At 43.7% G+C, this 27,063-nt stretch overlaps 1 protein-coding gene across 1 annotated transcript; it reads right to left on the bottom strand.

Moving 5' to 3' along the window:
* Nucleotides 1-818: 818 nt before the first annotated feature.
* CDCP1 (CUB domain containing protein 1) lies at nucleotides 819-27,063 on the bottom strand. Its single transcript, XM_086741468.1, has 9 exons — nucleotides 26,955-27,063; nucleotides 13,585-13,788; nucleotides 11,935-12,291; nucleotides 10,239-10,607; nucleotides 5,860-6,087; nucleotides 4,719-5,099; nucleotides 3,895-4,260; nucleotides 2,568-2,649; nucleotides 819-1,357 (listed from the first exon to the last, which is right to left on the bottom strand). The coding sequence occupies exons 1-9, from the start codon at nucleotides 27,061-27,063 to the stop codon at nucleotides 910-912; spliced, it is 2,544 nt and encodes an 847-aa protein (XP_086597594.1). The 3' UTR covers nucleotides 819-909.

The raw sequence follows: 27,063 nt of genomic DNA, 5'->3' as shown, positions 1-27,063 counted from the left end.
GTGATCTGCATTACTAGATGATCACATCATTATTTCTTCACTGAATCCTTACTCTTACTTGAGCCGAAAGGCCAAGGTATTAGCATGAATGTTACAGGCATCTGAACAGAAGCATAAGTTATTTTAGAAACTGTTTTTGTAAAAAAGCAGAGAAAATACAGTCTTTTGTGTAGGCTCACACAGTGCTACCCAAGTATTATAACATCAGTTGGAAATTAGAGAAAACCCGTAACTTTACTTCCAAACTAGAAGAGCCCAAGCTCAAGTGTTCACATCAGTTTACACACATGGAGCTCTTCCAGGCGGCATACGTGGTCTTTCACTACATTTACATAGTCACCAGTATGCTGAATATGATGAACTTTCAAGCAGCAAGTGGTGGAAATGACAGCGTCCCCTGCTTTGCTCAGTTATTAGCAGATTGCTTAGACATCTGTGCAACCTGGTGCTGCTTTGAGATGGTGATGCAGCCTATGCCTTCAAGGAGTCACCAACCAACCTTCAGGAACAAATGACTTGTGAGAGAGGAAGGCATTCTGTACAAGACACTCTCCACTCTAAGCTGGCAGTTAGGAATTCATTTTCCTGATGTTTTTACAATAAAAAGCAGGAGTGTACCCTTGCCACCTGTTTCACAACCAGAAGCAGATGCGGTCCTAGAGTGTCTCGACTGTTTCTGAGTTTGCTAGATGTTCACTCTAAAACAAAGCTATCAACAGCTGAAGTTTAAAAAAAAAAAAAAAAAAAAAAAAAAAAAAAAAATTCAAAACACAAACCAAAACCACACACACAAACCAAAATCAAAACATATTTAAAAAAATAACACTCCTCTTCAGTTTTTTTTTCCCCTAGACCCTTGTCCTTACAGGTCACCTGTATTTCCACAGGGAACTGCTATACTTGTCAAAATTACTCCTCTAAACCATCCTTTTCCTTATTTTCCAGCAGCGACATGCTTGTATCTCCATTATTCTTTTCATTTGTATCTCCATTGTCCTCTGATTCCCCTGATTTCTGATGAGCAAATGTGTAAGTGTCATGGTCTGTGTCGGTCAGAGGTGGAGGTTCCTCAGTGGTAGGAGAGCGCTTAATATCTTTTCTGAAAGAGAATGGAGGTGGAGAAGGCGGCAAGCTACCCATGGGTCCATCGAAAGGCCTGTACACATCAACTTCTGGAGCGACTGAGCCATTGGTTTCCTTTAGCAAGTGCCCGTAGACCATAGCATCATCAATAACGGCATAGACATGAGACTCATTGTTTTTCCTCCCTTTTGTGAATAAGCCTTGTTTTCCAGGCATCCGGGTATTCACATTAGCATTGTACACTCCCACCATAGGATTCTGGCTTTTCTTCTTCCTGTTACAGAGTTGAAATTGTTAACAGGTCAGAAACAACACATGGCTGGTGCATTTGAATTCAATAACAGCAGCTTCTGTTTACCCATCCCAGCTACCCAGGGTCAGGCTGCCTACCTGGATTGAAAGCTTTACTTGCAGTCTTAGGAAAAATACCTCTCAAGTCTAGACATGCTTTTCTGGCAGAGCAGAAAATAACTTCACACTATTTGGTTGCCTACTGCTGCTCTGCTAACCCTGAAGCTTGCAAGATAACTCCAACAGCCTCCCAAGTACAGGGGTCCTAGTTGCGCAGCGTACTGAGTCTCTCAACATCCACAGACACTAATAGGACCTAGAGGCTGTCAAGGTTCTCAGAAAACAAGGCTGAGCAATGCTGAAGACCAGTAAGATACCAGGTCCTGTATGAAAGTTGAATGAACTTGTCTTGATTGAACTGTCTGGAGTGACTGGCCCCAAAGTAGGAAGACCAAAGGCTGAACTGAAGATTTTTAAGCCTGTATTTGTAAAGTCTTTCCTGTGTGGCAGAGAAGTGTGCTCATAAGCGCTCTACTCATCATATTGCAAAAACTAATTCCAGCTCTACAGCTTCAGGACCCAATCATCCTGCCAGCACTGAGCATACATATATCAGAAACCCCAAATTATCAATGACTTCAGGCTCTGCTTGCCTGAGTAAGGCTATGTATGCTTGCTTTGCACACCTAGCTCTCTCTCTAAGGGCTCATCTCAGAAAAATGCTCCCACTTGATGTGCACACTCCAGAAGTTGTTGCTGGAGGTTGTGTAGATGAAAGATAGGTCTTAGTATATCCGAGTGATGTTATAGCTTGTCCAAAGCCTTGTCTAGAGCCACAGGCACAGCAGCCACATTCATCGCAACTCCATTCACAGGAATTGCTGATGACGTCCAACCAACATCTTAATTCCAGTACCACCAGAAGCCTGTGCTAAGTAAGGCCAAGGTAAGCAATGCACTGGGATTGGAACTAATGCGACTCAAGGAATGGTGCTCTACTCTTAAAGTCAATCAGTTTAGAGTAAAGTAGCATTCTTGGAGGCACACTACTTCAGCTGCCAGCACATTGCCTCCCTCATGCTTCAGATCCTTGTTCAGGGGATCTGTATCAACACGTGAAACAGATGCCCCGGTAGCTCTCCTGAAATGCCTTCTTGAACTGCTAAGTTACATATGCTAAATTATGAACTTACTTCTTCTTAACACAGTACACAGCGAGTCCAATAGCCGTGAGAACTCCAGCCCCAGCCACCACAGCAAGTATCAATCCTAGGTCTGCAAATAGATAAGGTACAAGGACACTGAAAACATTCAGCTTTCTCCTAAAAGCCAGCTGCATTTGAACCTCCTCAAGAGTTTCTAAGCATACCAGCTGCCTGCAGAGCAGGAGTTTCCAAGCCATAGTCACCGCAGGGCAATACAAGCCATTTTCAAGAGGCTGGAGGTCAAGCAATGACAAACGCCTGCTGCTAGCAGTGAACAGCTAAAACATCCAACCAACACACCACCCTACCTCCAAGAATTCAATACAGCTCATGGGCTGCTAAACTTACCTGCAACATCTCAGATGCCTCTGGCTGAATAGGCAGGAAAGAGAAGAAAGGGCAAAGAGAGACTGAGAGGGATTCAACAAGGAAATAGTGACATTTCACCAACTTCCCCTCAATATAATGCTTTCCTCTGAAATACACAAGCTGTGTTGACCTGAGGTTTCTTTAAGAGTCATAAAATTGATCAGGAAGGTCCATGTGCGAGCAAAGAAAAATGCTGTGTTTTAAAAGAAATATACATTACAAAAAAGAAAAAAAAGGATAAATGTAGAAATTAATTTGATACTGTTTCAGTTCTAGCCTGTGTAGCCAATACTTCTATAGACAGTAGTCTCCCACAGATGAAGTGGAAGTGCAAGTGTGAGGCAAATTTACATGAGCAAAGCTTACCCTAAAAATACCTTAAAAAAAAAAAAAGTTTCAGGGAGATGAAAGACATCAAAAATGCAAACTTTTCTGTTAGCAGTCAGCACACTCTCTACTAAATGGTCAGACCTGCCCCAGGGATGATTTCTTGCTCATGTGAGCGTTGAGACTAACTGAACTGCTAACATAAAGTAAAGACTACTTGGATGACTACGTTTGCATAATCAAATCCCAAGTTGTTCACCAAGTCTGTGACCTTGGGAGGGAAAACACATCACTTGACCTTGTTATACCTTCTGGCTGTGATCTCCCATTTAAAAAGCTAAATTAAATAAAGAAAATAACATTCAGTCTTACTTCCCCTGAGCCCTGCAATCCCATCTCATAAAAAGACCCCACCAAACCCAATCACATTAAAAGCCCTCCTTCCCCAGCCTCTAGAAGTACTCAGTTGTAACTCTGAGGTTTTTGAGGGACAGGTATTTCCAAAGGCAGAGATCTCATAAAATCCACACCCAAGGTAGACCAGCATTTGTAACAGTTCCTCCAAGGGAAAGCAAGGAAACAAGAGGAAAGCAAACCACCACAACCTGACAGGACTCACCTATCTGCTTGTCAGCAAGAGTCACCCGGAACTGTAAGGTCAGATGCGTCCTATCCACGGGTTTACAGTTGGAGACGTTTACCCAGAAGTCATGATACATATTTCGGGGCTTGGGCAGAAGTTCATCCTCACGGCACACGGTTTCCTCTGCCCCCAGTGTCTCTTCCTTTATGTTGACATAGGCACGACCCGTCTCACAAGTGATGCCCATGCGGTCCTTGGAGAACTCTAGGCGGGCAACTTGCTTGCTGGGCACGACAATGTACCAGGATATGGAAACGTAAGGAGGTAGGCCATATGGCCAGTTGGGAGTCTGCAAGTAAACTTTAGCTTTTGGATCTGGACTCACAGTGAAAGTGCACTCATCTGTAGTAAAGGAAAGGAATAAAGGAATGGAAACTTGGTTTTGATACTTTCTTTTTGTTAAAGTTTTCTCTTTCAGCACATAAAATTATCTGGTCTTTCTTCTCCACAATCAAAATGTTCCTTATACCTGTGACCAGCAAATGTATAGAGTCAGCTGCATCTCAGTACCAGCAATACAACTCCCCTATCATCCCTTCCACATCAGTAATTATCCCAATTAGCACAGATATATCTGCAGAGTTTCCCACAAGCAACTGTCTGCCATACAGAGTACAAAATTCCTTCCTTCTTCCAGGAATAAACCACCTCATTGATTCAGACAAGGATGACCCCTGCAATGTCTCCAGGACTAGACTCTAAAGAGCTGAACTCTTATTTCTGTTTATTCACACGTGCTCTAACAAGCATATTGAGAGATCCAACACTGTACTACAAAGTAGTACAAACCATTACCTTACCTTTGATATGCGGTACAAAAGACATTTTCAGATCCTGATGGTTAGACTCATTGAGGAATCCTTTACCGAATGTTTTTAAGGATATGGTGATGTTATTCCTCATCTGAATCTTTTCAATGGATCCACCAGGACAGAATACACCAACATTCAACTCTGTCTCTGGGGTGGCACTAACAATGTTGTAACTGTAGCTTGTGTTGCACCTCTGCTCTGGGACGTGTTGCTGAAGTTTCAAGGACGGAGACGTAATTTCTATGTTGATCAGATCGGGAGCCAAGAGCTTCCAAATAAACTTATGTAATCGAATTGGCAATTGGGTAATAGCCTTGGGCACTGAAAGGGAATAGATCTTCCTCTGACACCACCGAAGATCAATACAGCCTGTAACCACAAAAAGAAGTCCCAAGGGTTGTATTTTTCTTGCAGAGGAAATATCTAGGAAAAGTTTTCCTGTGTACCAGAGTACACACCCACACAGAGTACTGTCAGTTTTGTGCTAGAGACCCAGATAAGTATCTACCTGAGAAAATACCCTCTCTCTTTGCAACCTTTACCCAAACATGTATCATTTGTATTTGAAGAGCTTTCCTTAAAAGGGTGCAGGACACCAAAGAAACCAACAGATACAAGCATATTCAAAATCCCTCACTCAAAATTTTACTTTTGCTTTATCACTTGCTGACTGGGAAACTGTTGCAGGCTAGCCAAAGTCCAGATATGCACTTTAAAACTCTTTCTCTACCGGTAGTTAAAAGCATTTGGGAAAAATCCTACACCAAGTGGACATGCAAGCAGCACAAGATGCATTCCTGGTGGCCACCTTGGTCCTGCATTTTCATGGGCAGATTTATGGCTCTCCTGCTCTGTTTCTGTATTTTGCAGTTTCAGTGAGAAGATTCAGTGCTTTCTGTCCTCTCCCTTCTAGGAATAGCTACGTGGTTTCTATTTTTAAAGGTAGAATGACACAGTGAACAACAAGGTTGTCTCCATATTCACTGTACCCATCTCCCAGCTGGTCAAAGCCTCGTTTCCAACCTCACTGTATTTAAAGCCCAAGTGAGAGAGGAGGTTTGCCTGATCCCTGGAGAACAGCATGCAAAAGAATTCCCTAGGAAACAACGTTGGGCCACTTTTGTCATACTTATGCCTTTTTCAGCTGTGATCCTCAGACGGGACAAGTCCTTGCACAGAAAGGAGATCTTGTAGACGGCACCAGACACCAAAGTCAAGACACGGTCGCAGGTGCGAGGATCCTTACAGATCAGGCATATCGGTTCAGACATGAGCGGCATGCGGTTGGGCCACCCTTCGAAGTGTATTGTTACAGTCATATTCCATTCCTTGCTCAGGTCGACCAAATGAGTGACATCTGCAACGAGAAACACCCCAGAGCAATTACTGGCAAGAAGTGTGATATGAAGCAGAACTTCCTCTGCCTCTTCTCACTGCATTAGACAAGCAGCTGTTTAGCTACCTCTATATTAGCTAAGAAAACATGATTTACTTCTTTCCATCAGTGTAATACAAACTCAGGCACTATCATATCACTCTTCTAACTTATAACTGTGAGCCTTTCCAAACACAAAACCCATTTCCCCACCACTTTCCAGCTATAACAGGGTAACACGTAGGCTAGCCTCTTTTGAACAGTTTAGGCTATAAGGAGCTCAGCCAACTATGTTAGATTTGTTTTCCCTAAGAGGTTTCTTTTATTTCTTTTAAATTCAGTTCTATCAATCACACAACAGTTGATTGGAAAATGCTTCTCTGTTCTCAAATTCTGTATTTATTGCAAGATTGCCATCTCAGCTAACTTTTGTTAGTTTAGGTTTTTCAGAGCCAAGCTGAAGAAAATTGTCCAAAGTCAGTAATTAAGCACATCTGGTTGTCTGGAGCCAGTTAAAGATTAAGCTAATTTAAATGCAAGTACCAGTGTGGTTCAAAAGGGAAAAAAAACGTGCCAAGTACTGTACTTCAGCAGAAGTGCTGGCAGTCATTATGAAAGATCAGTGGAGCCTTCAAAGACGCTTCCTAAAAGCCTCTTCTGTTTGGGAGTTAAAAACACACAGAGATGCCACAAATTATCAAAGCCTGTCATAATGCTAGGGGGCAGGCTCAGGACCGTGCCTTGCTAAACTGCTTGGTTTCCTCCAACAGCATGACTGTACTACCACCACACCGCCCTTCCATTTAATTGCTCAAAATCATTCTTCCAGAAATATTTTCTGACTAGATGTAAATAGCAAACCTGAGCACTGGCAGAGTTAACCCTGAAAACTGAAGAGTACTTACCTCCTTCTCAACACTAGCCACCACTTCTCTTGCAGTCCACCCACTTCCCCACACCCCACCAGAGCGCTGCTGCAGGAAGCCTTGTAAGATCCCCTGAGCTCGACGGACCTGAAGTGCCCAGGCACACAAAGCGACCATCATCCCTGCAGCCTCTCTCAAACAGCAAGATTAAGCTCAAAGATCTAAGGAGGCACATACTGAGCCCAAAACTGCTTAACATTTTCACTAGTGGGACAGAGTGCACCTTCAGTAAGTTTGCAAAAGTGGGGCTGGAACGCAGCTTTGCAGGAAGACCTGGAGGTCCTGGTGGACACCAAGTAGAATATGTGCCAGCAATGTGCCGCTGAGGCAAAGGTGGCCAACAGCTTCCTAGGCTATGCTAGAAAGCATCAACAGCAGGTTGAGCAAGGTGAGTCTCCCCCTCTGCTAAAGCACTGCACTGCTGGGTCAAGTTCTGGGCTCCTCAGTACAAGACAGACACGGATGTAGCCGAGTAAGGCCAAAGAGCTACAATGATGCTTAAGTGATTGGAGCATCTTTCACAGGAAAAGAGATCAAGAGAGATGAGACTGTTTAGCTGAAGAAGGTTGCTCAAGGAAATGTGTCCACGTGTGTGTGTAAATGATATGGTGCCAGACTCTTCTCAGTGGTGCTCAGTGACAGGGCAAGAGGCACAACCTGAAATACAGGAAATTCTGCTTAAATATTAGAAAAAAAAAAAAACAAACAAAAAACAAAAAAAAACCAACAAAAAATTAAAAGTGCCAGGGTGGTCAAACACTGGACCAGGTTATCCAGAGAAGTTGTGAAGTCTTTGGAATACTCAAAACCCAGCTGGACACAGTCCTAGGCAACCTGTTCTGTCTCACCCTGCTTGAGCAAAGGGTTGGAACTAGGTGATCTCCAGAGGTCCCAGACAACCTCAGGCATTCTGCAAGTCTGTAAAATCCTAGATGACTTGCTATAGCAAGTCAGAACAACAAGGGTAAGCAGAGAAGACAAACACTTTCTCCCATGTAAGCTAATGGCAGTTGCAAATACTTGGAACTTCTGGCAAGGAGAGAGGAAAGGAATGAACAAAAAAAATTGAAGATTATGGCTGTAGTCTAGTTCACAAAGATTAACATCATATGCAAAACCAGATATTGGACAGATTGAAAATATACACTTATTATTGCTCTTAGTTTTCTGTTTTTTAGCTATGGATCTCAAGGGCATAAACAAAAGGTGAATAAAATAGCTTTTTCCTCTGTGGAAAATCAGACACACAAAAAGTCAAGAAGTCAGGGCAGAAATCTTGAAGTCATTACCACAACCAAGCACAGAATCTAGGATTTTTACTGAAAGATGACTCATTTTCAGAGGTTTGGCGTTTTTTTTTTTTGTTTTGTTTTGTTTTTTTGCAACAGAGAGGGTTAAATCAAGAAATTATTTTGAGTGGAAAGAGCTGTATTTTCCTCTTATTTAATGACCAGCACCACAGACAGCTGTGGAATACCCAAATGTTTGGGAAGATTTGAGAATATGCAGATACCAGTGCATTTTAAATAACAGCCATGTTTAACTCATACACTGCAGCCAGCAATTTTTGTTCGTTTGTTGTTTGGTTTTTTTAAAATAAAAGTTTCAATACTGTCTTGAGGGCTGAATTTGAATCTTTGATGGAACTTATATAATTACAAAATCACTCAATCCTATATAATCCCTAAAGAAACCACCGTTGTCTCTTAAATCCAAGTGGTTTATTACTTACACTTCATTCAATAAATGACAACCTGTTTTTCATTTTTTAGGTGATTATAGTCTTGTCTACTAACCATACATATATTCAAATTTCTCTTTGCTTTCCAACATAGAAGGGAGGTAAAGCTGATTAACTGAATACAATGTTTTCATTCTGTCTGGCTTTCAAGGTGCAACACACAATAAATGTAAGCAAATACGATTTGGTTAACAACAATTTCAGGAGGATTTGCTGTTTGTGAGTGGAGCCAGGCTAGATAGAACTGAGGATTACAGTGGTGAGGTGCTACAGACCCCTTCTGGATACGTGACTTCAAGGTACAGGCCACTGAAACTTCATTCCCTCTAAAATGACTCAGAAAGCCTCCAAGTGGCTCCTGCCACAGTGGTAGTCCAGAGCGTGGACTTCCCTCCACCTGCTCCTCTGCAGTGAGGGCACCTTGACTATTAACCTCCACCATGAATGGAGGTCAGAGCTAAGAAGCCTGAGGATAAATCACTTATTTCATAACTCATTACCTAGCCAGGCCATTTATTTCTGTTTTTAGAGAGATGCTGTGGTATTACATGTAATTGTGTTAAGCTTATCTGAATTTGGGGCAAGAAAACACAAAAAAAGTTTTCTTAGTGTAGTAACAAGCAGCAAGAAACCTAAAGTGTTCCCCTCAAATGCGTAGGGGATATTATCACTGGAATATCTTACTGACATCTTCCATGTCTAGTGTGACTTCTTCACACTAGATAATGTTCAGGCTTCCCTAGGAAGCAAAATAAAACTCAGAGGAAGGAAGAAAGGAAGGGAAGAAAGGCATATTGATGCCATTAGTGGTATGAAGACAATTTTACCTCTCCAATTTCACCAGCTCATGCTATGAATCCTGACCAGTTGTATCAGCTGGTTTCACCTGGCTAAGCGCAACTGCTTACATACAGGGCAGAAACCTGGTCTCAAATTTAAAGAATTATCTTTAAAATGTTGAATCTTACAGCTGAAAATAAAACTGTCCGAATAAGCTTGAACTTCATTTCTGTCCTGGAAAACAGGCAGCACCATGTGAGCCCAGACAATTCTGATCAAGCAGCTATGGTCCTTGCCCAACAGCTGGATCGGGCTCCCAAAGGGAACACAGTCGCAAGGAAAAGATAGCTTTGTTTATACAACATGCAAGACCTGATACTGCAGGTGTTAAAGGCATTTTTCAATTACATGATGAGGGTGCTGGAAAAGAAACGGAGTTTCTATTTAAAAGCTACAGTGTAAAATCTACAATGGAGCTTTATACTCCGTCACAAATTGCCATAACAACGGCCGGTGGTACCCAGGGCAGTAAAACAGGCCTCAGAACTGCTTGGCAACCCACCTCCTCCAACTCAAGAAGGTCCAACGTTCAAGAAAAATCACAAAAACCATAATTTCTCTTCCTTGTGGTGCTCAGCTCAGGCATCTATAAGCAAAAGCAACGAAAGGGGCAGGCAGGTACTTACTCTCATCAACCTGTGGGTGCTGAACAACGACTTGGAAGAGCAAGCGGAGGATGCCGGGGTTCTGGGCATCCTGATCACAGCCTTGCAGGGACAGGTTGAAACTGCCAGGGATATTGGCAGGCTGGCTGTCACTCAGCTTGAACACCTCTGGGTTGCTGATGGAGCCGGGAATGTAGTACTCCACCCTCTCCTCTTTCCTTTCACAGTTGGAGAGGCTGTAGTTGTGGAAAAATACGCTTGCTCTCATGTTGGAAGGAACCACAAATTGCCACGTCATGAGCTCGTCTTCTGGAAAGCCCAGCGGGTAGTTTGGGGACATCAGGGTGACTGAAGACTCTCCCTTCAAAATGGATTCAATAATGCATAACCCTAAAACAAGGAGGGGAAAAAAACCCAAACATATCGATCAAGTTGCAATTATTGAAGGCATACTGGCATATCTAGCACCCCAGCAGCAGAGTATTTTCATTTTGACAGTGAGATCATCCACTACAGCTACACGTTAGATTATTACGAAACCCTCAAGACTAAAACATATACTTGCGTCGATGCTTTTGTCTTCAGTTACAGAAAAGTTAAGGGTTGTATTAATGCTATATTTTCAGTTTAGTGGGTTCGCCTTTCTAGCACATGGACAGATGCACTTTTATTTTTTGGAAAGATCTTAGTTCCTACTTCTGGTCCCGGCTTTACACGAGCAAACACGCAACCTGACAACTGCTCCTGCTTCATTGAGTTTCAGGAAACAAAAGACGAGAGCTTTTATATCAGCATGGAGCCCTTTGTCCAAAAACTTCCCAAATCTAACAACAGCATACCAGCAAAGAGCCTCAAATACTCATGACAAAACACAAATGCAAACCACGGAGGCTGTGTAGGACACTTTATGCTTGGATGACTCTTGGCAGCCTGAAGTTGGGTACATTGAGATTACAGTCCCACTCTAGGGGGGATGCAACGATGTGCAACTGGAAGGAGTGCCAGAAGTTACAAAAACTCAAGTTCTAAAAGCTCGAACCTGGACCAGGTCACTTGTATAACTGATGGCAACAACTGCAGAATTCAAGTGAAGAGCAAGAACATCTCCCAGAGGGGGTCTGTCACGAGATCACAAAGTAACCCACTGACTGCTATATAATATTCCATGTATTTTAAGAAGATTATTACACAACGTTTTATGTTACTGTGCAGGTTGAAACAGATAGCTGTATTTGAGCAGGCTCATGTGCCTTCCAGGCACCGCTTCCCACATTCCTCTCCTGAAGAGAGGCATTGGTTTGAGGCTCCAGCAAGTTAAGCAAGCTTTACTTAAAAATAAACAGACCCAACTACACACTGCAACCAGCAAATAACTCTCTTGGCTCATTCTAATTATGCTATCTAGTTTCACTTAGCTGAAAACATTGAAACAACAGAGCAGGTATGTTTAAGTTTTAGGAAGTTCAAAGAGATTGAAAATTAGTAACATGCACCAAAAGCAGCAACACAACAGTTTTCATAATTATTAGCTCATCAAACTAAGATATTTTGACTCCAGAAGAGCACAAGGTACCAAACTAAAAACCATGCAACAGCAACCTAAGGGAATTAGGGGTAGCACCTCCAAAACTAGGCTACCTGAGAAGAAAGGTTTAAAGAATTCCGCTGCAGTCTACACAAGGCGATTACAGGCGAGGAAATTCTGCTCTGTACTTACGTTTTATGGAAGCCCTGTTAGCTATGTTGAAGCCCGATGTAGTGAGAGGCGAGTCCCACGGGAGGTGCAGAGACATGATGACTCCTCCCAGCAGCTTGACACGAGACACCGAGCCATTCCTGCAGAAGGTGCCAATGTTGACTGTGGCCATATCGATACAGCTATTGATGTTATAGCTGACAAGATCTGGGCACATCTCTCCTGGTTCAACCTGTCTCAGCCATGGGGTAGAAAATTTCAGTTCAAGGCCAGCCTTTGTACTCGCCTTCACATCCCAGATGAAAGTCCTGTTAAGGCGAGGTAGTCCCGGTGGGTAAAGATGAACGTCTCCAAAGGGACATGGGCCTGACACACAGTCTAAATGCAGAGAGAGAACAGCCATGATACGCTCCAGAAAGCATTCAAGTAAATGAGGAATTCGACACTTTTATTGTTATTTTCATAATTTTTATGCTGCACTTAAGTTCTCCTCTACATGCATTAAAAGACACTCCTGTAACATGGTCACATGCTGTCTCTAAACAGGACTCCTAGCCCATAGAGTAGACAGGATAAACCTGCTTTAGCCAGGCTCACAAACATAACGGATTAATTGTAGTATTCCTCCCACCTTGTCTGCTGAAGAATTTAGAAAGTATTTAGTGAATAGGGTAGAGAACTGAAGGGGCAAAAGGTAAAAACGCAGTGTCAGGAGAGCTGGAAATCATGAATCTAGAGAACCAATTTTATCCCACCTCACAGGGAAAATTCCTGGCAAATAATTAATTTTTAAATTTTTCACTGCTTGGCATGAACTGTACCGTTTTTGCCTTGGTGCCCTGATGAACAACCTGGGCCCCAGATTTTGCAGAAGTGATGAACAACAACTGCCACTGCAGGATTCTGGGGAGAATCTAGAAAATTTGTGTCTCAAAAATCCAGATTATTAGTATTTCAAGAGGGACACTAAAAATAAGCATACTTTAATCTATCTCTAGGCTTCAACTTAAAAGAAGAAACAGAATCATAGAATAGTTTGGGTTGGGAGGGACATTAAAGATCACCTAGTTCCAACTCCTGCCATGGGCAGGCACACCTTCCACTAGACCAGGTTGTTCAAAGCCCCATCAATCCTGGCCTTGAATGTTTCTAGGGATGGGGTATCCATAAGTTCTCTGGACAATCTGTTCCAGTGCTTCATCACCCTCACAGTAAGTAATTTCTTCCTTATGTCTGATCTAAATCTACCTCCTTTTAGTTTAAAACCACTACCCCTCTATCACTACAGGCCCTGCTAAAGAGTTTCTCCCCGTCTTTCCTGTAGGCTCCCTTTAGGTACTGGAAGGCCGCTATAAGGTCTCCCCGGAGCCTCCTCTCCTCCAGGCTGAACAGCCCCAACTCTCTCAGCCTGTCCTCATAGGAGAGGTGCTCCAGCCCTCTGATCATCGTTGTGGCCCTCCTCTGGACTTGCTAGCATTCATTCTGCCAGCCATAATACAGATTTATTTAACTTGCATGGTTTCAGTAATTCAAAGTTATTTATCAGTGTTCAAAGATTTCTTCTTACCCAAGATTACGGGATACCTTAATACAATAACCAGAAAAAAAGGTATGTGATTTTACTGGAGGAAAATTACCACTGGGGGAAAAAATTAAAAACTTGTATCTTACCAATATTTTTCTGAATTTCCATGATGAAATACTTCTCTGGAGTACTACAAGTGAAGGTAAAAGTCACATTGTCCCCAGGCTTTATCTTGAGTTCAGACCTGATGAAACTTCTAACATAAATTTGACAGCCCATTGTAACACCAGGTTTCAGTTTAATCATAACTGTGACGTTGTCCACCGTACGAAGAGAGATTGTAAAGGAAGCTAAGAAAGAAAGGAAAAAAGAAGTGTTTTGTCACTAGCACATAAAAGTATCACCAGGCTCTCCACACATCCCCACAGGTGCCACATTTGTCAGAATGAATATTTGCATCCATGTCCTCAAAAGCCTCTGTTGTTGGACCTACAGAAAACACCTCAGCTCCTCCAGTACAGCACAGAGAATACAGAAATCTACTTGCCACACGTGCCTGGAGAGAGGTATACACGGAATTTGTGTAGGACCAGTTCTGCTCCAGGTTGCCTCCACAAGTGTTATTTATTTCACATTTAAAAATTAGCTCAGCTATTCCTTTCAAATTTCAGTTGTCCAGACTTTGTTTTTTGGTTTGTTATGCCCATCACAGAGCCTGCTTCATTTCTGAAGGCACTCATGAAGTTGCGACTTGACTGAGGAAGTTTAATCAGCAGCCAAACAACAAAGCAACCCTCAACTTGAATTGCACCCAACAGTAACAGGTGAATTGCTGGTTATGCCCCAACAATTACCGCAGACCAGACTAGGTATTCGGGCAACACCAAAAACACATACCAACAGACGCTTATACATGTGGTCGTGGCCCTCTCCCACCCTCCCCACCTTTTACAACTCATTCCCTGAAGGTACAGGACATCCATCAGCATCCCTCAGCAGCACAGAAGGCATCTGTGGCCTGGGAAGAACTGAGTGTGCTTGGATACCTCCTCTCCATCCCTGACATGACCATCACAGACTTACGGCTTTTGGGGAATACATAAAAGCCTCAGCAATCTTCACAGATTTCAACCCATCCTCAAGCACTACCGAATGCAAGAGCAGCTCTCACGGGAAATATTTGAGCCAGAGTAAACTGGTTGTTGAATACTCTTTTCATATTGAATAGGTGTCGGTTTATCAACAAATGGACCAAACCTGATTGTCTTCTAAAAACATACACACAATACGAGACACCAAGGAGCACCAGTTGGGCATTCAAAATGAATAGAAAAGTTGAAAAGTTATTAGCATCAGTTTGATGCTTAGCAAAGACTGAGCCCAATCCTAGCTGAAGCAAGCAGAGTTTGCATTGAAGTCAATCGTATGCCAGCCCCAAGTGAACATCTGAGGACAGGTCAGTTCTTAAGTTGGGCTGCATAACAAACCACTGCTGATATGCCTGGTCAGGAATCCTCTTGCTCATTAAACCAAATAAAGAGAGACTTACCCTAGCAAACCAAGCAGCACAGTACCCCGGGAGAGCCCCTGCAGTCATTCCTATTGCCAGGCCGTGTGCCAGGAAGGCGCAGGAGAACAGTTGGCTCAGAAACGCACATCTGCGGGGCACCTCGAGCTCTGCCCGACTGCTTACAATCCCTTGAGATGGGATGGTGGTAAGGATGCTGGCCAAAGCCCAGAGACCCAAGGGCTCACCCGGTAAGGGCTGTGGGGAGCAGGGTTGTGCACACCACAGAAATGCTTGACTGGCATAGCCCTCTCGCAGCACATGAGCACACCAGAGACCCTCAACCAACCTACCTACCCAACTTAAAACTTCAGCTGTCGTAGCTGCAGAGAGAAGTACACAGCATTAGTGACTGAAGTTCCCACAAAACCTACCTGTCCTATTTTTCAACCTCCCCTTTAAAATCTCCCCATTTTTACAGCAATGTCATCATTTTGCAGGGCCTGACTTTCATGGCAATGTTTTCCTAAAGCCCTGAGGATTGAGCAGATGGCATGGGCTATCATCCCTCATTGTGCTTTTATTTGAGTTTCATCAGTCTTGAGCCTTTTTCTAGCCTTTCTGGCTTTTTTTTTTTTTTTTTTAACACAACCTTCGAGTCAAAAGACTTAGCAAGCCCTTGAAACTGCCTTACCTATTTGCCTCCAGGATCAAAAGCTTTAAACAAAAACACCAAAAGAAGTTTGCCAAATTTCTGCACGTACTTGTAATGACGAGTTTACCAACCCTCTAATGTCATTAGTGAGAACCTGGTCACTGAGTAACTTTCCTACAGCTTTTAAGTGATGGGGCAGTCCTCTGACCTGACAGCCTACACTGAATTCGCTTGCCTCTTCCAGTGGCTGGCACTACTCGACATCTGCATTTCTGCCTTAGAAACGCTTTCGCAGAGGTGTTCAATCTGGGTTTTCCCAACCTTCCAAGCACACAGGGGATAAGCACAGAGGCAACATCCACAGGGTGGTGAAAAAAAGAGAGTAAAACAAAGTCAGCAACCAGAGCTGTTCTTCCTTGTACTTCAGGAAGAAGCCATTTTCAGAACAGAAACTGAAACAACTACTTCCAGTCTAGCCTAGAGTTTTGTTTTCCATATCACTGGACGCTTTTGGGTTTTATGGCTTTATTTTTATCTATCACATTTAGTGCATAAAATATCCTTTGACCCTGATGGACATAATTTTTCTCATGTTTATTTCATCCAGATATGAAATGTAATAGCATAATACCCATAACTAATAGCAACAGACAAAAGAGACTTCTTTCTTGCATAGAGTAATTGTCACACTTGTCCGCAGTTGATATGTATGACTGAAGTCTGTTCCTCACTTTCTAGTCAAACAGTTATCACTGTTCCTTTCCTCCATCCCTGGGACAGCACAACCTGATCAGAGGACAAAATGCACCAGGGCCACCAACAGCCAGCACTTCTGCACCAAATGCTTGGGCATGGCTCTAAGACTCATTTCGTTATGAGGATTAAGTTTAAGCATAACTTTAAGCACATGAGTAGCTCTAAAACAAAACAAATACATGCCCTGAGCAGAAACCAAAGAACAGAAGTTTTCAACATTTTGAATGGCGTTGTGAAATAAGCAAAGCCTTCCTACAAGGGTCAAAACAAAGCATCATCTTCCCCAGCCCTCGAAAGACCTGACTTGTGCTGCTTGCATTTTTTGTCCCCCATTCCCTTTCCAGGCTTCATGACCATGTACTCATTAATTTGATCTCTCTGCAAGAAGATCAAACCCTTGTCAGCTCAGTAACACTTTCCAGCAAGGACGTGACCCGTGCCTCAGCTTTCCAAAATGGGACCTGCCCAAAATCGCAGAAGCGCTGTAATGATCAATGTATCACCATCCCAGTAGGCATCCGAGATGCAGATCACAGAGTCAATTAGGCTCAGCAAAGATATCTGCTAGAAGTTCTGACAAGAACAGACACCAAGCTAGATCATAGCATAAACAAACAGCTTGCTAAGATAAAACTCAAGAGAGAATAATTTTGGTCAAAGAAATAAGGACACAGTGCTGTAATGTCATCAGCAGTCAGCTGCTAAGGATGTGCTAAACTACGTTAGACTACCAAATCTCTTTTTTTTAGGAAAAATGGAAAAAAAGACTCATGCAGAAAGTATATCCAGTGACCCCCAAGTCACTAAAAATAAATGACTGAGTGGCTAAAACCCCCAAACTATAGCCACACACAGAGCTCAATAGAGAGACTACTTTAAATCACCTATATTGCAAAGCTTTTTTAAACATGAGTGAGTCTCTTCATGACTCATACTGATCTGTCATTGTCTATGATTCCCACTGCGTGCCTTTTTATTAGGATTACCAGTAACTATACACGTTTCTGGTAAAGAAGGCATTTCCATGCCTCATTAATGCCACACAGGGATGACACACAGGATATCCAAACCAACAAGAGGAAGTGTTGCCAAAGCTAGATCTACTCTCTGTCTACACAACAATGAAATCGTTGGGCTAGAAGATGTCAGAGGCAAAGCCTCTAGTCCTGAGCTGGTTCACAGGCTGACATAGACATCTGATCTCACCCTAATTCCATCCACCCCCCAAGCGATTACGGTTTTGCAGCCTCCCTTGGCTATTTCATCAACTGCCCTAATCTCAGTCTGCACCTTCCCTGCCACAACTGGATTTCGCTACTGCTCATCCTCATTTAAGACTGCACCTTCATGACAGTCGTCTCATCACAGCATCCCTTTATCACTTCTTCCTCAACAGTATGATTTTCCCAAACTTCTAATCAATCTTGTTGCTCAGAGCTCTCCAGCTCTCTTGAGTTAGAAAGAAAGTGCACAATACTAAACAAGTCAGATTACGCCACAGAGTTCAGTCTAAATTTATCTACTGTGGCTGCACTTGATGCTAAACCCCTAGTATTTTTTAGTACGTATCTATACATGACAGAAGGGCATTTTTCCTGTACAAGAGAGGAGTGCAGAACGTAGAAGGCAGCTGGAGGGTAATAGAGTCAGAGCTGCTTACAGAGAGCATACGAATGAACGTAGAAGGTAAGGACTTGGCAGAACAGTAACTTTTATGGCTATGAACAGTGCGTTGCTAAACAGAGTAGGAGTGAGAACAGAGTCCAACTGGTTTTGGCTAGAGAGCTGCATTTTATGGCAGCAATTTATCCATAAGGATCAATGGATTGTTTCATTACTTCACCGCACGGATTAAAACAATCAGAAGAAACTTGGAGAGACTGAGAAACCAAGGCCCAAAAGAGTCATTAACAAAAAAAAATCCCAGATGTTAATTTATCCCAAAATAACACACAAAAACTGTTGGTTTGCTTATTCTGGTTAAATCGTGGGCTTGTTCTACTTCAGCCATTTTAAATAAAACCAGTTGGATGGGGCTGACTCAGTCACCATTCATGAGCTGGCAGCAGCTGGGGGAGACGGGCTGCCGCAGGGACGAGTAGCAGCAATGCTTGCTCCGGATATGAAGTACCTGGATCCAAATCCCTGTTCTGCCTGAGGCAGATGTGAACCCACACAACCAACACACCTCTCTGGAGAACGGGCTCGTCCATCACAGCGCTTTGTGCCACCGCCTTGGCACAGGGGTTAGCATCACGGCAACTGTTTGCCCCTACAGCTTGGTAGGCTCTCCTGGAAAGCTCACCACTACTTCTGAGCACTTGCAGGGATGCTGGCCCACAGGCACGCTCGTAGCCTGCTGAGGTTGTTCCACTACACACAATCTACTGCAAAGTTCACAGCAAGACAATGGGAAGCAAGGGGTGTGACTCATTAACACAGTGACCCAGCCACAAGCTGAAGGATTTCAGTTTCAAACCATATGAACTCCTGTTGCTGATCTAACAGACAGCCTTGGTGCAGGAGACAGCAGCATTGGCAGGACACGTTCAGAGCAATCCATCCAAAACACCCTTTTCTTAGCGAGGGGACCTCAAGGCTGTCTCCTACGTGATGAGGACTGCAGACTCCAGCTCCCACATCCCAAGCAAATGCTTAGCTAAGAGATGCACCAACTGCTGCATCTGATAATCCATTTCCTCATCATCTCCAACACAATTCACTGCACAGTTGACTCAAATTTGCCAACAACAGGTCAAACAATATTTAAAAGACTAAGCTTCTTGGGTTTGCTGACTCAAACGTTTTGTACCTGCCTTATTGAATCTTTCTTTGACAATTTGAGTCCAACTCTCCAGTTTAACTACAGCACCTCACTGCCCAAGCATCATCCACTTCTCCAATTCCACCTGCAATGTCCATTCAGGTAAATACCTTCACATTCTTCAAGCCCTTAGCAAAGTTAGTCAGGGACCCCACGCATCATTTATACTCTTCTCACGTACTAAACAGCACTGTAAGCAGCAAACGGAGATCATGAGCACAATCACAAATTACAGCCAACCCTGCTTGCTGCAAGCTGCTGAAATCCTGTTGGAGTTAATAAAGCAAACAGGTTTTCTGTTTACATTTAAAATGTAAACTAACTACTCTCTACATTGCTCAGGGATGTCCTTATGTTTGGACCTCTCTTCCAATACCATCCTTGCTTGGGATATGAGGTCCATATTTTGTGAAAGGATTGCTTTCAGAGAATCACTCAGAAAATTAAAGCTTAAAATCTGCAAACCTTGTAAACATTTACAGATAGATGCTAACAATGATTATTATGCTAGAGCAACCACCCACATCTCCAGAGAGGGCACTCTGGGAGAGAATATCAATTCCTCAGCCACCACAATACAGCCCCTTAATCTTCACAGATTGTTTAAACTGATAGGCAGCATGGGGTTATGAAGCAGGTGAGATGTTACACATCCCATTCTCCTCCTCATCACGTAAGAAAGGCACTTCTGGGGTAGTGATATTACAAGCCAGTACAGCTCACCAGAGCAGTTCTGTCAGTACCGTAGGTCCGCAGGGGCTGTTAATTGAAAAGCTGTTAATTCATTAAGTTAATTTGTAATGCCTCACAGGAATAAAGTACCTTCAGTTTAAAAACACATTTAAAAAAAAATAATTACAAATTTCAGTACTGTTACCCCTTTCTCTAGAACCTTTTCAGAAGGATAATTAAGACACTCATATAACTTATGTAAAAGACATTTTTAAAAGAACCTTTTTCTCATCAAAAGTGGGAGGGGGACAGGGACACTTTGGGACTTGGCAAGCTCAGCTGTAATTAAGGAAGGGAGAAATGTCAACTCTTGGCTGCTTCTTCTTAATTATTATTTTACAGATAAGAAGTTTTGTTGCTTCTGTAGAAGTGAGACACGGAGCTCAGTGAACGCCGTCTGCAAGCTGAATGCCGACTCGCGTACAACATACAAAACGTAGGACAGCTTGTTGAGAAAATGTCGCACTGGCACCAGGAACCACGCAAGCCGCTGCAGGATCCTCCCTTGATTAAAGGGGTGTTTGCTTGCACAGTTTATCCCTACCTTGGTGTAAGCCAGCGAGCGGACAGCATCTTGGAGCATGTCTGAGCAGCTCTTCGGTCTTGGCTCTGGTTAATGAAGGTGGAAAAGAACATTTCACAATCAGGGGTCCCTCCCACGCCAAACATCCTGCCAACAGCTCTTTGTCTCTCACTTCTGAGGAACTTCAGATCATCCCTTTTCACCCCTCCGTATGCTAACCTCTCAGCTCCACCCATAGACCCAGAAGAACCATGGCCAACTCTGAAACGCCAGCGTGATCGTAACTCTCAAAGTAAGCATTTGCTCTGACAGCGAGTAGCCATGCTCACTTTGTTCCTGAAGAAATCAAAAAGCACAGCTCAAACCAGGCTGTCCCACAGCACCCTTGCGAATGGCTGTTAAAAGCTGTCAGGTGGAACAGGCACAGGTGAGACTTTTGCCTCCATTGTATGAGACAGGTAAAATAAATAAAAAAAAAATTAAAAAAAAATAAATTCTGTTTTCCCACCATACTGGCAGCCTGGGCACTCAGAAGCAGGTAAGACCTTACCAATACATGGAACGCACATCTACCAGACGTTATGGCATGATTCTTCAGTTGGCACTTCCTGAAGGTCTTCCAGGCAGTCCTAACCACACTATCTACACTGGCAAGGTACAGGAACCCTCGCCTACGTCACCAGCTAATACAGAAACAGAAGATTTTGCTCTGTCATAACAGCTAGCTGGTAACAGTTTACTAAGCACAACACAAGCCAGGTCCTTTTCTTGATGCCCAGGTGGCGCAGGCAGATGTTGAACAAGAGGAATCTGTATGGTCACATCTCAATCAGATTAGAGACGTTTCCAAGCTGAGGGATGGTGCCCAGGCTCTATCTGAATCCTACTGAGAGACCATCAAAAGTCACCAGGTGCTCTACAGGAACTGGTTAATGGTTTGGGTCCAACAAACCAGCCGGTGCTGCAGCGGCTGTGTTGGCCACTCCAGAGCTGAGGTTTGACAGGGATATCTGAACAGCCTCCGTGAGATGGCTAATGTCCCAGAAACCACTGGATGTGCTCTGTTAAGGTAACATCTTTAATCTTTCCTGCCATCAGACAAAGGTTTATGAGTTATAAAAATTGTTAAAGATATGTAATTGTAAAAAGATTTTAACAGAAAAAGAAAAGCAAGGACAGAGAGGATACGGAATTACCCAAAAAGAGACCAGTGAGACCAAAACTAGCATCCAAGACCCATTTTTCCCCACATCCCCCAGTCTAACACACACTTCGCTGCAGCTGAACCTTTCTAGGAGCTCTTGCATAGAGACCATGACCAGAAAGCATCCAAAGGAGCACCCAAAAGACAGCAGGAGGACCCTGCCACAGGCATAGTAAGAAAATCACTGGTCAGTCAGTTCAACAGCCCACTCATGACAGCAGTGAGCTACACCCAGCTTCCCACTGCACAGCCCCAGTAATAACCCAGCACCACCAGCAGCCCAGCACAGGACATGACAAGAAGGGGTACACCTCCATGCACGTTCACTGCTCTTAGGTTGCGTTTGTCTATCACCAGCCAGGACTTGAAGAAGGTCATGTTTAGCCCTCAGCAATTACAAAAGCAAACTAAAATCTCTATATCAATTAGAAACGGGTGAAGAAGAAGAGTTACCCACCTATTATCTACAGTCATTTGCAAACACACCATATCCCTGTCACCCATAGCTGCAGCAGTCAACATGGGTAAAGCCAAAAGCGTCTTGACTTTGTTCTCAGCCAAGGATGACTCCTCATGCTATTTCTAATATGAAATATTTCTGGAATGAACTAAGTGCAAAGTTGTTCAGCCACTACTTAAGACTGAAGTTTTGGCAGATGTGAATTCCAAAGTTTTTTATTTAACATATATACATGTATAAATATCCAGTAAGCTGGGTGATGAGGGCTATACCAACAAACCAAGCCCCAGTAATATTTATTTATACCTTTTTTTTTCCCATAAACCAAGCCCCTACTTCTGCCTAGAAATTCCTGTTACAGTGTAGCAATACAATGCCCACAAGTCAGAATAAAAATGAGAGGAGGGCAATCTTCTAATTAAAAAATCATTTCCTCCATGCCACAGATCCACGATGGTACTCCGGACATGAGTCTTAGCAGCCCCCAACCATTCCACCCCTTATTTCTCCTCCAGCCAGTCCTTCAAGCCCATGCCTTGAGCCAATGCCAAAAAATAATCCTTTTCAGCTACCCCTTAATTATTTTTTGGCTGATGAGCCACCGCAGCGCATCAGATGACAACCCCAGGCATAAAAGACTCACCAGCCACCTAAGGAGCTGGCCCACCTCATTACTTTTCTTCTCTCCTGGGCCACTTCTTAGCCAAATGGCTGCTATTTGTTGATGTTCTCAGGTTTGTGTATGAATAACTCCATGACCCAGAGTACGGCTGCTGGAGAAACTTCATCCACGGACGACCACATCCACCACGACCTAACTGAGGATCTCTGGTGGGGCCACTCAAATTGGTTGGTCATTTGTGCTGCTATGGACAACAAGTTTAATTTGGTGTATTAGTCTTCAAACCTTTTCATGTTCCCACCACCTCACAGTCCCACTGGGGCTGTCACATTACCTATGCATCCTTTCAGACTTAACAGAGACAAACAAATGAAAAACACATACAGACAAGGCTCACCTGTTAAAAACAAACATCTCAAACTGCAAAAAATTGGAACTGAAGAAAAAAAAAAAAAGTGTATTTTCTGGGTAAAATTTAAGGTAGTAGCACCAGAACATAGACACACAACAAATAAGTAATTTACTATACACGTGTTATTTTCTGGAAAGTAAGAACTAAGCACTCCAGACTGATAATGGCATGAGGCAAGCAAAAAAAAAAAAAAAAAGTACAACTGAATACTCAAGCACATTAGTTCTGGTCTTAAAAGGAGAGGTCTTGATCAAGCGAGCAAATGGTGATTCAGAATGGAAATAATCTAGCTTCCACTGACTTCCAGAGGAGCACAAACAGGCCAGTTATTTATATTCTGTCAGAACAGCATAAAGACCTAGTTAACAGCTTGGGTTTTTGGTTTTTTTTTGTTGTTTTTTTTTTTTGTTTGTTTGGTTGGTTGGTTTTTTTGGGGGGGTTGTTTTTTACTAAAAGCAGCAGCTTAATATGTTAAGACTGACACATGACTCAAATCAGTCAGTTGCCAAGAAAAAGGTAACTGGAGGGTAGAGCAAAAAACAGCGCAGCTTTACCTGCAAATCCAGTTTTTATAACAATGACAGTCCCAAAATACATATGCAGATTTTATCATGTAAGGATACTTTAAATCTGAAATACTTGTTTATGTTTCATAGACATCATAAAAGTCTGTTTAACTCCACTATTACTGTTTCAAAGAAACATGATTTTAACTGGAAAACTCATTTTCAAAGGTCAGATAACGCAATACTTCCTTCACGCTCGCATGTCTATGCACAGCTATTGCACAAAATATTTCTTTCTGCAGTTTACCAATGTTTCATTTAATAATTTACGTTATGCATAAAGTTGCATCTGAAGAAGAACCACAAGCTCCTCTGAAGACAATGCGACCAGCCATGCTTCACCTACATGTTCTTACAGGACAGTAAGGACAACACTGTAATACTGTACCTGCTGGGAAAGGGTGGAGGGTGAAGGCAAGAGAAGAAAGGACTTAGAATCATGGAATGGTTAGGGTTGGCAAGGACCTTTAAAGTTCATCTAGTCCAACTCCCTTGCGAGGAGCAGGGACATCTCCAACCAGATCAGGTTGCTCAGAGCCCCATCCAACGTGGCCTTGAATGTTGCCAGGGATGGGGCATCCACCACCTCTCTGGGCAACCTGTTCCAATGTTCAACCACTCTCATTGAAAAAAATTTTTCTTTATATCAAGTCTGAATCGGCTTCCTTCCATTTTAAAATCACTACCCCTTGTCCCATCACAACAGGCCCCGCTAAAGAGTTTATCTCAGTCTTTCTTACAAGCCCCCTTTAGGTACTGGAAGGCTGCTATAAGGTCTCCCCGGAGCCTCCTCTTCCCCAGACTGAACAGCCCCAACTCTCTCAGCCTGTCCTCATAGGAAAGGTGCTCCAGCCCTCTGATCCTCTTCATGGCCCTCCTCTGGACTCGCTCCAACAGGTCCACGTCCTTCTTATGTCGGGGGCTCCAGGGCTGGACACAGTACTCCAGGTGGGGTCTCACAAGATGACAAGAGACAGCTTTAGAGATAGGCACATCAAGATTCGTAGCCGTCCCATTAGAGGGTCACTAGTCCCCAAGAAGATGGACGTGTGCCTCATGACCACCTCATGTGTGGTTCTACACACTCAACCTGGCCTTGCTGAACGGGAGACTGCTGCAACTTGCAGCCAAAACACAGCAACAGCAGAGCCAGTACCAACATCAGGATGAAAGCAAGGGAACTCCTTAAAATTGCAAGCTACATGGGGTGCGGTGCAAAATCTTAACCTTAACTATCTTGGGTTTTCAGGACAAACCTTTGCTCAGGGAAATGTTCCAACCGCAGTTTTGGTTGCGCAATAACAAAAGCAACTCCCACTGGGATGAAGGACGCACCGGGCACACAAGATCTGCCAACAAACCTGGGAAGGCACTGCTCCCCTCTCTGGTCCCACTCACACCATTATGACCCTCAGCCTGCCAATCCATGCCACTAGTGCAGCTGAGACTGAGCTACCTCTTTTTGGGAGGAGGCTGGGGGCCCACAAAGAGGAGGGAAGCACTAGGTTAGCGAGTTCGACGGGATGACAGAGGACATGGCACACAGGAGTGGTGGTGCTCATGCAGGAGAGGGACAAGTGGGCAGAAGGATGAAGTTGGAATGGAAAAGGTTGAAGGAGGTAGGAAGAGGGACCAGCAGCTCTGGTCTACCAGTGGTGTTTTGTGCCACTTCACCATTACTAACTTTGCTTTACAGAGCAACTTCACAGTTTGCCCAAGGGCCAGGTCACTGTCTGGGGAGAACTCTCTCCCTAGTTCCTCTAGATGAAGCTAAGAAAGCCCCAGACCCCACAGACATCTTGTTTGTAGGGAAAGTTTGCACAACAGGGAGAGATGAGACATTCTTCATCAGACTCTCCATCGCCCTTTGACTTCCTGCACCTTCCCAACACGGGCAATGACAATCCCACCCAAAGTAGACTGCTCCGCTCTCCAGGGACGCAGCCTGCACCCACAGCCACCACACAGCTGGTATCCTGCTCACTACTACACCTAACCAAACGAATGGCTCAACCTTGCAAAAAGCCAACACAAATGCATCATTTGTTTGGACATTTTAAACATGAGGGGAAGAAGCTGGAGCAGATGATGACAACAAGCATGAGAATCAGAGATGTTGGCTCAGCAAGAGCTGTACTGTGCCTCCAAAGCAAGCCCATGAAATTTAATGTGAGGCATCAAGAAGATTTACGGAGTAGGAATAAAAGGAAGAAAGGATTTTGGTAACACAGTTTGACCAGAGGGTGAGGAATAACAGGGGAATGTATGACTAACAGGCTGCTGCATCTCCCAGTGAAGGTCTAGACCCAAGTATGAAAAAAGACGTAACTGCGGATTTTTTTCATTTGCTACTTCAACAATACAAGGTCTTTGGACTGTTCAGCTCCTCTCCTTCTCGTACTGACCCACCTAAGGTTTTTAAAGTTTGTTTTCTTTGAAAACAACACACAGTTAACCATAATATAATACTCCTTCTTTGTCCTTTGAAGAGGCTTAGAGAGGCAAATAACTGTCACTCACCTGACTCAGAGGCAATACATTAAATGCAAATATTCCAGTTAAAAGACTGCGCAGCTTGAAATGTAAACCTCAGTGCTGACCTGTTTCACAGTCAACATTTAGACTGAATCGCTTACAATAACAGCAGCCATGAGCCACGCTCCAGCATAACCAGCGCAGTTAAAGGTGACAGAAACGTTAAAAAGGCAGGAATTTCACATCCGACTCTTGAGGTTATTTGCAGTCACTCGTCAATTATTTTATACAGAGGGACTCACAGCTGAGGGGTCTGGAACAGGACTAAGAAGTATAAACCAGACTTTTTTTTTTTTTTTTTTTTTTTTTTGCAATCAAGCAGCTTTGGAAATGGAGGAAAACCCCTAGACCACTGTCTCTGCGTTCATAACCAGAATTATTCGGGGGTGGCATAGAGGATTTGGGAAAGTTAGTCCTGGCTTCTGGACACGGGTCGGCACCGAGCGCCCAGGAACCCCAGGAGACGCGGGGCTGGCTGTCAGCAGTGCTCTGCCGTTAAAATACGGGACCCGGCCGGGCCTTTCCCTTCCGCCGCTTCCCCTGCTCCGTACCGGTAACTCCGCCGCCTCTCCCGCCCCGGGAGAAGGGCTCCGTGAAGGTGCTTGCGGGATCAGTACCCCAGCCGGCATTTATTTGTCTGGTCGGCGTTTATTTCACAGAGAAAGAAACAAGGAGCGTTCAAACCAAAGGTGCTGAAACCGGGTGTCCCTACTCCGTTACCATTTTTAAGCGATATCCGCGCACCCCGGCACAACCGAACGCCTTGGCGGGAGGCCTCCCGCCCTTCCCGGGGCCGAGGAGCTGAGCAGAGCCGCCGCCCACCGCCCAT

The sequence above is a fragment of the Chlamydotis macqueenii genome, chromosome 2, assembly GCF_036417535.1.
Source record: "Chlamydotis macqueenii isolate bChlMac1 chromosome 2, bChlMac1.mat, whole genome shotgun sequence".
NCBI lineage: Eukaryota > Metazoa > Chordata > Aves > Otidiformes > Otididae > Chlamydotis > Chlamydotis macqueenii.
The sequence above is the reverse complement of the archived record's forward strand: the minus strand, read 5'-3'. Positions and strand labels throughout refer to the sequence as shown.